Raw genomic sequence first — 13,026 nt, forward strand, 5'->3', positions numbered from 1 at the left:
CCCATTTGCCTGAGCCCCATGAACCTGTCAGCTGACACGGGCCAGCCCCGGGTTTTTAACTGCAGTGTAGACAAACCCGCCAGTGGCCCACTGATGGCTGTTTGATGGTGTATGGCAAACGAGTTAACGGTCTCACTCTAGGTCCTAGTAGACACCTGTCTATGCTGTATAACCATCAGAACTACCCCTTCGCTGACACGCAGAAGAGAGGCTAGGGTCTGAATGGGCAGAATTACCCTGTCACTAGGGCCCTACCAATTTCACGGCTGCGAAAAACATGTCACAGACCGTGGAATAAACGCTTCCCCATGAAATCTGATGTCCCCTTGTTCCTAGGGGCACCCCAGGAAAGAGGGCTCCTAGCTCCAGCTGGGCAGGGGAGGGACAGGACTTGTCCATCTCCTGCACAGCTGCTCTGGAGGGGCGGGGTGTGTGGAGATCAGACCCACCTCAACCTCTGGGAACCTCCTGCGGCTGCAGGAAGCTCTGCTCTGCGGTTCCTGCTTTCAGAGTCCAGCTCTGAAGGCAGCACAGAAGTGAGGGTGGCAATTTTGTGACTCCCCTACAACAGGTTTGCAACCGCTCCGATCCCCTTTTGGGTTGGGACCCCCACGGTTACAACCCCTTGACATTTCAGATTTAAACATCTGAAAATGTGAAATTTACCCATTTGCCAATCCTGTGGCCGTGAAATTGACCATAATGGACCGTGGAGCCTTACCTATCACCTTTAGAGGTGGGCAGCCTTGGGGCACTTTGTCCCACCAGTGTGGGGGGAAATGGTGCAATCCAGGTGTTATGCATCCCGCTGTGCCCAATGCCCCGAAGGTGGGAGCCTGGTACAGCCCCCAGCGACAGAGCCTGGCTCCCTATCGCAAGCTATTGCAGTCTATGCCTTGAGGTCCCCGGTTCAATCCCTGGTATGTCTGCCAAAATGGCGGCTGTTCCACTTACACACCCCTGCCCTGCAATCCAGGGACAGAAGACTTGGATCTTCAGAGCTGGCACTGTGGTCCCTTCAGCCCATACTCCATTTGCTTTGGAAAAACCCTCCCCTTCCCCCAAAGCGAGTATTTCAAAGATACCAAGGCTGCATGAACGAAGCCCAGGCATAAAACCCTGATGGACTAGGGCAGAACAACGCGGGCAGGAAGAGTGCGCAGCGAGCCTGGGCAAGAGCAGCTAACAGAGCGGCTGCATCTCATTCCAGGAGCCAATTAGCAATGAAAACACTGGGGCTATTTCAGAACAGGTTTTAAAACACAGTGCAGAGTAGCAGCGAAATGTAATTTTGAAAATTAAAGCTATTTTTCAGCCAACAGATGCTCAAAGTGACAATATAAGATAACCTTTCGTGAGACCCTAAGGTCATGCACATCACTGGCCAACGCAATCACAGGAACTCATGGCTGGAAGCTTTGCCGCGCATTCCTCCCACCCTCCGGTCTCTATTACCATCTCCTGTGATACCGCGGCCTAATTTAGGGCCCTATTATTTTGTACAATAGTAGCACCTAGGGGCCCTACCTAAGACTGGGACCTTATTGCACTAGGTGCTATACAAATACATCGCAAGAGACCCTCATTGCCCTGAAGAGTTTCCCATCTAAATAGACAAGTGTAGGAGGGGAAATAGAGGAACAGGCAGGGTGAAGTGCCTTGCTCAAGGTCACACTGCACACCAGTGGCAGAGTCAGGAACAGAACCCCTACTTCTCCGGAGTCCCAGTCCAGTGCTCATGCCACTAGGCCATGACAACTCTGGGATCCTACAAACCGTGACTCCGGCATGCAGTCCTACTGACTTCTATGGCACCCTGTGGAGAAATTACTGCTGGCAGGAATGGGCCATTGGACTATACATTTTGCAGGGCAGGGCTTTCTTTTTTATTCCTCTGTAAAGCACCATCAAATCAGTACTGAGGGTAGAAATCCAGACGCTCCCCAGCTGGTGGTTTTCAAACAGAGAGATGGAAGAAAATCACTCGGAGGTATCAACTCAGGTAAAGGCCTGTCTTTAAAGCTAAGGTGGGTTGCAATCAGGGGTGCTGGAATGAGGGGGGGCACGGGGCCACAACCCCATCACTTTTACAAGTGGGAGGGCTTTTTACTAGCTGTAAGGGCAAGCGATGGGGGGGGGAAGGGGAGCAAGTAGGGAGGCGGAGCCTCGGGGAAGAGGCAGTGAGAGGGCGACGGCTGTGGGGGGAGGGGTGGTGCGCGGGCAGGGCCATGGTTCGGGCGCCCATGGCCCCTCCATTTTTAGGCAGTTTCCTCTGCTCCTGATATTGCAATACAAGGCGAGCACCAGAAAAACAAACATCTAAACCAACCTCTCTTTATAAGCCCTGCGGGACATAGCCCAGGGCATGTCCTGCGTGCCAGTGGAAAGGAGATGGGTAGAACTGACTGTAATGACTTTGCCCGGATGATTTGCAGTAAATGCCCTTCCTGAAAAGCCAAACTTTTCCACAGGACAATTGTGATTTGCCACGCGGAGAAGCGAAAGGATGGCTCCGATCTCACTCTCTGCCATGAATCTGACAAAGAGAGGGAGGAGAGAGAAAGGCTGAGTGCCTGACTCAGCCTCTCTGGCTGCCGGGCTAGCGACACTTTTCCCATGGGAAGGGACGTCCGGCCAGCCCCAGAGACTGGATGGGAGGTTAATTGGTTAATTGGTGCATTTTAAAGACCCAACACCTTAAAAACCAGGTTACACAGACCTCACTCAACATTTAGCACCCTGGCCTTTGGTTATGAAATGCACAGCTCAATAGGGCAGAAAATCAGAGATGGAAAAAGACCTGTTAGGCCATCTAGCCCGTGCCTACAATGTATTCTCCAAAGATTCAGCCCGCGCAGTTCAAAGTGCTCCAGTACGGAGCCTCCAGATCTTCTCTTCTACAGCTCACAAACCTCACTGCCGAGAGTTTTGCTACGACTCCGATGTTTTGTTGCCTCAATCAATCCAAGGCCCATTGAAGTCAACGGAAAGATTACAAGGCCCCAAAGCACGCACCGTGTCCAGAAATGGGAGAGTCTCCCTTGCAGTACAAAGGGTGCCGGGGCTGGTGGAACGACCTGCTCACTAGCCATGCCACGATGGGCACTGCTGGGATGTCTCCACCATTCAGAAGCGGAACATTTCAGAGCGAGGGGGGTCAGTTAGCGGGCAGTAGCAATCCACCCACTGCGGACATAGAGAGCACCGCTCTATACATGAGACACAAGCTGAAGTTTGTTTGACCATTGTAACGCCCCACATAAACATGCCTCTGAAGCCATGAGTGGAAACAATGGTGCCATCAAAATTCCCCCTCAGAAGACCAGCTTTGGGTCACAGCCTGTCCATGATAATGAACTTCCAGTGAAACCACTTTTAAACAGCCTGACCTCATGTCACCTACGGACCCAATCGGTGGTCCTGAACATCCTCAACTCCTACTGATGTCACCAGAGGCACCCAGCGACTCATGGCATCAGGGCTGTAGACTATTTTCTTTATGGCAGGGTCCACATTGTCCTGTCTGAAGCACTATGCACATTTATGGGGCGGGAGAAATAACAATTCCACTGAAAAAGGGAGGAGAAATGCATACTGAAATCTTCTGCTATAAAGGCCTCAGAAAGGCACAATAGGGTCGCAACAGGTTACCAATAAATCGCTCTCCCGTGGACAAGCCCAGGTTCCGAAGTCTGAGTGCCCTGTGCCCTCCGTCAACCGAAAGCAGAGATGTGGTAGTCCACTTTAGTCTAGAACCCCGCCAGAACCCATCTGGGTACCAGTGAGATTTTTGTCTGTGTACAGAGGCCCATACTGCATGAACACAAGAACAGGACAATGTAATGAACACAAACAACTGTGAGGGGGAGACGCAGACAGGTTCAGTGTTCAGCCCGTGCTGTTCAAAAACACAGAGAGATTTGCTGTGTGCTAATTTACTACAGGTCTTAACACAACAAGATTCCATGGGCTAAATTCATCCATAGACACCAGAGGAGTTCCACCACGGACAAACGTGGCCCAGTATTTAGACAGAGCCAGAAACTCAGCAGGAGGATCACATACACTCTAAAATGCCTTCTCCTATATTCATGCACTGGCTCTTCCGTGAGCCACGGGTGTGAATTCTTTGGGATCTTAGTTCTGCCAGCTGGTCCAAAGTCTCTGCAGGACGTTACAACAACAAACCGAAATGCGTGTTTACTGTGGAAACGCTGACTGGACTGGGTTTTGTAATGATGCTCTGAGCACCGCACCATATGCTAGGGGAGATTTCTTTTTTTGGCATGTGCATTTGCAGAATCATGTCCACTTTAACCATTTGAGTGCCTACTCCCAACGAAGATCAACATGGCTTTCGGGAGATTCGCTGAGAGCCAGCCCTGGAAGTGACTGGCTTTCAGCGCACCTGAGAACACGGACCGTACAAGATACAGTCCTTAAGGTGTAAAGATTTAAAACCTATGACTATCTTTCTGGGTCCATTTCCACACTCTACGTGTAAAACGTTACACAACGGACATTCCCTTTCCAGCCCCCTTTAATTTTCTCTTCTGTGTCTGTCTGACACACTTACCAAGTGGGCCCTGCCACTTTCCCCAAATCACTCCTGCCTCCTGCCAGGAGAGTGACTCAGTGGCTGACTAGGCCAATTAATGCCAATGCGGCTGCTCTAATGCCAGCTTGAAAGGGAGGGAGAAATTGGCTGCCAGCCTCCCTCCCCACTCCTTCACGCACACATGCAATCATGTTTCCCTCTCCAAAGCTTGAAAACCAGAGCCCATCTATCTCATCCCCCCCAGCCCATCCCCTGCATAAAAAGCTCTCGAGTTGCAACAGGCAGCCATTCTGTTCTGAACCCTCAGGAAGTCACAGACAGCTTTATTCCTGCTCAAGTGGACGCACACATTTTAAACATGCAGAGCATATGGCAGGCAGAATACTTTACCTTCCAGTCTGGCGGTAACTGGGCACCAAATCCCAGAGCAGGAAACATTTTGTCTCTTAAAAAAAAAAAAACAACCAAAACAAAACAGGAAGTGTTACTGGATTTGCACCCCCTCCCCAAACATACAACAACACTTCTTCACTCATGAAAGGTCTGATGAGGCTGGAAGGTACTCAGCACCTGAAGTGGTCATTGAATACAGATCTGTGGCAGTCATTCCCAAGCAGACCCCAAATTGCGAGATTATCTTTTTAATATCGCATGGTTCTTAGGCCAATAGATGTGGGGGCTTTATTAGCCTTTGGGCTTTTCAGCCTTCTACGGGTCACGCTTTCAAGGTTTGCTCTGCAGTCACAAGAGCCAGAAATTTCTTCTCTTTTTAAGTCGTGGCTGAGATTCTCACGTCATTGCAGGACTGCCGGAGTTTGGGGTTGAAGAAAAGCACCAGCTATTCTATTGCAAGGTTCCCTATTGTAATCATGAGAGCTGGCAACACTGCTCCCAGAATTAGGCCCTAATATATTATCCAGTATTAGAATGCTGACGTTCCTATGATTGTTTGATTTATTGATTTTATGCCACACTAGAGGAACACACAACCGGTTAATCGAGGGACACAGGCACGTTAGCACAGCTGTTTATGGGAAAAGATACTAGGGCAGAGGGCATCTGCTTTTCAAATGGACAGCCCACACACTGTAAGGGCTTGTCTACATGGAGCAGCAGTGCACGCTATGGGGATGTGATTTCGAAGATGCACTAATGCATTGCACGCTGGCTCGTGGAGACTCTGCTGGTGCTCACTTAAGGTTCCCTAGTGCACTTGAACGCTGCATCAGCAGGGACCAATCAATATGCAACACAGTTGTCTATTTTAGAAATCATATCCCCACAGCTAGCATTACCCCACCACGTAGACAAGCCCTAATAAGGGTATGTCTACACTGGATGCGAAGCCCAGGTTTGACTCAGGTTTGAGCCCAAGCCCCACTTCTGTCCACACACAAATCAGTCTGACTCGGGTCTGTAAGCACTCAGGAGCTGGGTGCTAGGACTCTGCTAAGGGGATGGATCAGAGTCTGAGTCCTGCTGAGACTCAGGTCCAAGCCCTGTCATCTTGCAGTGTGGATACGGCTCAAGGGGCACACCGAAGTCAGGTGGCCTGCATAGTGCAGTGTGGACACGTTAGCACCATTCTGAGACCCAGGTCCCTCAACTATAAGACCAGGTTTACAATGGTCAAGCATGGGGTTGGAAACACGGAGTCCACAAGTCCTGGTCCCACAGAACTGGGCTAAGAGTGCAGTGCAGACCTACCCCTGAGTGTGAGAATGGTTGGTCTTTGATAGTGTGAGGGCAGATGGGATTATTTTTGACACCCCATTTATGCTTGAATTCTGCTCTCCCCAGAAGAAGAAGAAAAGAGAGATTCACTTCTGTATTTATTTGGCAATTCATGGCTGAAACAACAACTTGAATTTGTGTCAGTTTTCATCCACAGATCTCAGAGCGTCACCTAAGCGGGTATCTAACCCCATTTTACAGATGGGGAAACTGAGGCACACAGCGGGGACGTGATTTGCCCAAGATATCGCAGTAAGCAAGTGCAGAGTCAAGTGCCCAACCCTACTAAACCATGCTGCCTATGTGCACTAGCAATGGATGGAATGTACCCTACTAATATCCTACCGAGGGAAGAGAACACTCTGGGCCAAGCAGCTATGATCCAAATGGACGAGACAGTACTTACGAGTCATAGTCCTGAATGATCTGTCCGACTGCCCAAATAGCTGACAAGTATTCGTTTGTTCCCATGGGATTGATATAGTGCAACGAAGAGGGGTCCCGCGGATTCCCATTGGATGCTGTGAAGTCAATTCCGACCTGAATATGAAGACAGAAGCACAGACCTGTAGAAATCTCCATTATAAATCCAGCTAACGGGTCTATGGACCAGGCAGAAAACTCCACTGTCTTCCCACTACCCCTTTCATGATGAATCACAGAACCAAAGGACTGGAAGGGACCTTCATCTAATCCAGTCCCCTGCACTCAAGACAGGACTAAGTATTAACTAGACCATCCCTGACAGGTGTTTGTCCAACCTGCTCTTAAAAATCCCCAATGATGGAGATTCCACAACCTCCCTAGCCAATTTATTCCAGTGCTTAACCACCCTGACAGTTAGGAAGTTTTTCCTAATGCTCAGTCTAAACCTCCCAATGGGCAATTTATGCCCATTGCTTCTTGTCCTATCCTCAGAGGTTAAGAAAAACAATTTTTCACTCTTCCCTCAAAGGTTATGTTTTCTAGACCTTTAATCATTTTTGTTGCTCTTCTCTGGATTCTCTCCAATTTGTCCACATCCTTCCTGAAATGTGGAGCCCAGAGCTACAGTAGTCACAATACTCCAGTTGAGGCCTAATCAGCATGGAGTAGAGCGGAAAGAACTATTTCTTGTGTCTTGCTTACAACACTCCTGCTAATACATCCCAGAACGATCACTTTTTTTTGCAACAGCATTACACTGTTGACTCATATTTACTTCATTTTCACTTGGGATCAGCAAAGCAGTTTGGACAAAATGTAAACCAACCTCACCCCATGCCAAAATTTTTGAAAGTTTCTAGAAGTTCAATTCTTTTGCATAGGCTTTCCTACAAAGCTTAGTTGATTAAAACCAGAGTCTATTTGGTTTAGGTTTTACGCCTTCTGAGGCTCAGGTCCACATTTTTCAGAAGTGGCTGCTGTTTTGGGCGTAACAGTCATTTTTAAGCGTCCCCTTGGAGGACCAAGAGACTAATTCCCAGAGGTGTTGAGTACCAGTGGTGCATGCTGAAGATAATTTTCATTTCAGGTCCTCAGAAGATCTGTTAAAAATCAGACCCAAGATAAAGCAGATTAAATCGGGTGCCCAAAAATAAAGCATCTCAAGTCAGCGGCCGCTTTTGAAAATTTTTGGACTGAGCTTCTCCATGCGCCTGTGTGCTTCCTATTTACAGCCTGAATCAGAAGGACTGAAATACCAGAAGCGGTCCTCAGTGCTTCCACCTTGTCCACTCCAAAGTGCCAAGCCCAGGAAGAAACTCCATGAGCCAAATTCAGCGGCGTTATCCCAGAGCTGAATTTTACTCTTCCTGTTCAGAGAAAGAGAAGAAATCCCACTGGTGGGCAAGCAAACCTCAAACGATTGGGCCAGATCCAGAGGTGACATAAGTGATGGCGCAACTGGCAAATCAGTAAGAGCCTGAGTGTAACTTACACACCAAGAGCCGACTCTCCTTTGTCCTGCCCCTTGTAAGGTCATAGTTCTCCCTCTGGCCAGATCTGAGCAGAGTGCATCAAGCCCCGTTACGAAACAGAAGGATGCCATTTAACATGCACTCTGCATTAATAAAAAGTGACTACAGAGGTGAGTGGGGGACGGAAAGGCAGGGCATCAGCAGGAAAATCAACCCAGGAAGGTGCAATTCCTACTAAAACCCAGCCCCTCCCACTTCCTTGGTGACTAAAATCATGCTCGCTTACCAGCATGCACCTCATCACTTGTGACATCAGCTCTGAGTTAGGCCCAGCCCAGTTAATGAGGCAAATCCACCCCTGAGTAACTGCACTGATGCCGGCTTACACCAGGGATCAGTTTGGCTCATGGAAGTTCATGTCTCCTTCTCTTTTCTTTGTAGGGTTGGCACTTGGCACCAGTACTTCCAGGTCTCCGATAGGACGGAAATGCTGCCCAACAAGGTTTCTAGGTCACGCCCAGCAGAGGTAGCTGTGGGCCTGTGGGAACTGCCTCTTGTTACTCCAGTATTTTGGTTCGGGATGTAAACAAGGCAAGGCAGGACGCATGGATAAGCACAGCAGCATTAACCTCATCTTTCAGCTGCAGTCCGGTCAGCTCAGATTTTATCCAAAAGGGGTTGCTGATCCTTAAGTCGGAAGCAAATTAATGCTCTAGACAAAGAAATGGGAAGTGGGGGGTGGGAGGGAAGGCTCCTTGCATTCCACTGGCTTCCCTCATTTTCCTGCAAAAGATGTTTATTAGACACAGAACCTAGTCTATGCAGGTTTTTAATGCCGAGCCCTTCAGTGCAGTATCCCATTCCCTGTCAGGGCACTAGCAGAGACAGAATGATCCCAGTGTTAACATTAAGGTGTCACATTCACACCGTGAAACATTCACGTGTATCTGTGTTAGCTTAGCAGGCAGAGGCCCCAGCTGCGGTCAGCCCTTGTTGCGCTAGGCACTGTACGGACACCCCGTGAGACACCCAGGAGAGCTCACGATCGAAACAAAGGGCAGGAGGGGAAACAGTCTCGGGTTGGTGAAGCGATTCTCCCCTGGCCGCACACCAGGACAAGGGAAGGAAACTTGTGTCTCCTGGCGCCCAGTCCCTGTCCTCTCTCTCCTCTTGTGTATATATAGACACCACCAACGCCTGCAGCATCACCAGTGGAAAATGAATGGGGAACCAAGTGGGTAAAAGCTGATGAGTATTTGTCTAAAGTTGTGAATTCCCCTCAGCATAAAGCCACTGGATGGGCTGGGAAGTGCCATTTTTAGAACCCCATTTCCTGATCTTCTCTTGCTTCCTTTCAGCATCTTCTTCCAGTTTTTCATGGTCTCCCGTGACACCACGTGACCTTCAGGGCGGCACCAGACCCTTGTCGACAGGCAGCCTTTCATAATTCGGGGTGCCCTCTCTCTGCAGCGGCTCCTCAAGTCATTACCCAGCAGGTGCTGCTGGTAACCTAATCATAGAATCACAGGGTTGGAAGGGACCTCAGGGGGTCATCCAGTCCAACCCCCTGCTCAAAGCAGGACCAATCCCCAATTTTTGCCTCAGATCCCAAATGGCCCCCTCAAGGATTGAACTCGCAACCCTGGGTTTAGCAGGCTAATGCTCAAACCACTGAGCTATCCCTCCCCGCAAGTTGGTATTGTGCCTACAGGATAATAAATGAAGAACTACCCTCCCTGACTGAAACACTAATCAAAGAAACATTCCATTTAAAAAAAAATGAACAACAAAGCTGGCCAATTACCGGTAGATCGTTAAACCATAGGGTGGATTTCAGCTTTTCATGCCGATGTACACAGGAGTTTGGTGTTACCAGTAAACTTAGCCATTTTCCCTTTTGTTCCCTCTTTTGCTCTAAGACCTTAACACAACAGTTGAGCTGTGTATAAAAAGCTCTGGCATTCATTTCTGTTTCTATGGTAACTCTTCCTTTCCCCCCATCTCCTCCTCCCTCGCCTCCTATCTCTTTTTAGACAACAAATAAAAATTGGCATGCTGCATGCACACACGGATCTCTAGATACTGTACTAAAAACCGGAATTTTCAGAAATTAAGGGGGGGGGGGGGGACACATCCATTTTAGTAAGCAGTTAAACTCGAGGGCCGTCGTTTCTTCTCGAGTTGCTCCTGACAAATCACATGCACGCTGGCTCAAACAAGAGGAGCTAGAAATGCAAATGGAAACACCAAAATTCTCCCATTACATCCAAAGCGTATGTCAGCAACATTCCAAACGAGTGAATTCCACTCAAAAAATCAGATCAGCTTTTCAAGGCAAAATTAATGTAAACCCCCAACCAATGACTGCGAACTTCAGAAGACGATCTAGAGATTCAGCTGGGTTAGACTAAAGCCCCAAAGAACTTGGAGCCATCTTTGAACTTCTCAGGTCTGCAGGGAGTTAGCTGGAGCTGTCTCCAAGAATGGCTCTCTCCCACATGAGACTCCAAAGGCTTCCTGGTTCATCTTCAGGAACACAAGACTCCAAGAACAGGGTCATTTGTAGTATTTTACAGCACTTCCACTTCAAGCCGGAACCAGGAAGTGCAGAGGCAGAGACCAGTGTGAAAAATAGTGGGGAGAAGTTAATGGATCTTTTTCAAACCTCAAAAAAAGGGCTGGTAGTTTTGAGTGAGGAATCTGGGGGAAGTTTGATCTTCATTGATCTTGAAAACTGCTCCGTGGTTCTGATAAAAAAAAAAAAAAAGACCGTCCTCATTTCCCCCCCGCACATCCTATGAAGTAGCACAGAGGAGAATTCCAGGAACCGGACACAGAAGAAAGATCATATGTATTCTAATTTCCTACTGGATTCCAAGCTGTTCAAACCTGAACAACAGTACATTTGCCCAGGGCAACAATGAAGATTTGTCACATGCTGGAGAGTTAACAAATTGAGCCAAACAAAACATAGCTCAGCTCATCCAAACATGCAGGCCCAAAACGAGATGGAGAGAGGAGGTGCGGCACCTCTTGAAGAGGAAGCAGAAAAAAGGCTACTCCATACTGGGTGTACTGGGAAGCGGCTGGCTTCTTGGACCATGGACAATACCTGTGAGACATTCTGACCGACAGATACACTCCTGAGAGCATCAGAGACACGCCTGCAAACGAACGGGACTCAGAGCTGGAGAAATTCCAGCCGCCAGGGAGACCTTCTGAGAGGACTGCTTGGGTCGCATACCCAGAAAAACGTGACCGTGGATCCAGCAACAGAAATGCTTGGGTAACTATTGACCTAAGAAGCACGTAGAGTCACTATGACTGGGTGTGCGCATTTGTGATAATTATGCACAGTTTGTGGCAACTGTGGTCAACAAAAACGATTTAGCGAATCCTGCCATTCTTCACGCCATAGGTGACGCCTGAGTGAGCCTGGAGGAAGCCCTGAAAGCCTTCGAATCCAAAATCAGCCCCTGATGTGGTCTCACGGGGACAAACCAGTCACTATTTATGCGGGGGCAACTCACCCTTCTTAGAAATGGGAAGAAGTTGCACTGGCGAAAAAAATCACCATGCACTAGGGTAGGTTGTGTTTCTGCTAGGGGGTTTCCGTCAGTGCAGAGACATCCGTGGTGGCTAAAATCCTCGTCCCGACAAAGGTTAAGGGTGAAGACAAAGGCTTCTGAGCTACTCTAAAGGACAAGGTATCTAGGCTGCTGTAGGAAAGCTAAACACAGCGAGCTTCCAATGACCTTTAAAAACGTTTGCCCAATGCGTATGCTAGTGCACAGACCCCAGCCCAGAGCGCCCAATCAATTACATTTTTCATTCATTACACCTGATGGACAAAGAGCAGCAAAAAATACTTACAGTAAACATTAACTGGCAGCCCCCAAGGATGTAGTCCAGGAAGGAGTAATCCCTGGTTATCTGAAAGAAAGAGGAAAGAAAGACTTTCAAAGCCGCATTTCAGCACCCTTCATCACCAGTAAAGTCCTGGAAGGCTTAGAAAAAACAAAAAACATTGTGTAACTGTTGAGCAGCTGACATTTTGACCCCTTCTCTCAAACTCTTTACTCGCGGGATGAAGCAAATGTGGAGAAATGTCTGGATTTCCTGGGGCAGCCTTTCATTTCTACATCAAAAGCAAAGGTAGCAGCGCTGAAAGGTGCCCCCGTGTCAGCGGGACGACTGCCATCTTGAACTGGGCACCTCCCGAGCTCAAAATGTGGAGTGAAATCATGGCTTTATCCCCCTCAACCCTTAAGAATTATCGGGGGAGGATTACGTTTTATTTATGGCCACTCGGGACATTGCGCACGGCCTTGCAGCCTAAAACAAGTCAGGGCCAAAGCAGTAATTGCATAACTCCCCATTCCACATCCCCTTTCTTCCCAGCTTGTTATTCTCCCGCTTCTGGGTGGATTCCAACAATTTCAGACGGTCGTTAAACAGACCAGAGACCTCTGCTCCTTCTCAGGAAGGTTATTGCCATAAAGCAGGGGGTGGCTTGCCACCAGAGGTGAAAGCAATGGGCACAGCAACACGCCCATTCATGCGGTCCTGCTCCACAGAAACCTTTGATACTCCACGCTCTGCCTAATTCTACAGACCCCTTCGTACTGCACTGCTGCAGCATCATGATTGCATACCGGACCCAATGCGGCGGCACGATTTTTTACGTCTCGCTGGGCGAGCAGAGGAGCGTCGCTTTACTAGTGATTTGCATCCGTTGGTCCGTCACGGTTTTTCTAGTGGGATTTTGCTCCTGAACTCTCCTCCGATCTGGGCACCTCCTCCCCTCCCGCCCAACAAGAGACAGGGTTTTTAAAA

General features: G+C 48.7%; 1 protein-coding gene across 7 annotated transcripts in view; it reads right to left on the minus strand.

The window, feature by feature from the left end:
* CPNE2 (copine 2) overlaps nt 1–13,026 on the minus strand; it is a 153,407-nt gene that overhangs the window by 42,167 nt on the left and 98,214 nt on the right. For all 7 annotated transcript variants that reach the window (XM_007070575.4, XM_043525982.1, XM_037878210.2 and 4 more), the window contains 3 exons: nt 12,064–12,123; nt 6,699–6,832; nt 4,949–5,003 (listed from right to left, as the gene is read on the minus strand). In XM_007070575.4, the coding sequence (XP_007070637.2) occupies nt 4,949–5,003; nt 6,699–6,832; nt 12,064–12,123 (249 nt within the window). The remainder of the gene's footprint in view (nt 1–4,948; nt 5,004–6,698; nt 6,833–12,063; nt 12,124–13,026) is intronic.

Source organism: Chelonia mydas, chromosome 12, assembly GCF_015237465.2.
Source record: "Chelonia mydas isolate rCheMyd1 chromosome 12, rCheMyd1.pri.v2, whole genome shotgun sequence".
Classification (NCBI taxonomy): Eukaryota; Metazoa; Chordata; order Testudines; family Cheloniidae; genus Chelonia; species Chelonia mydas.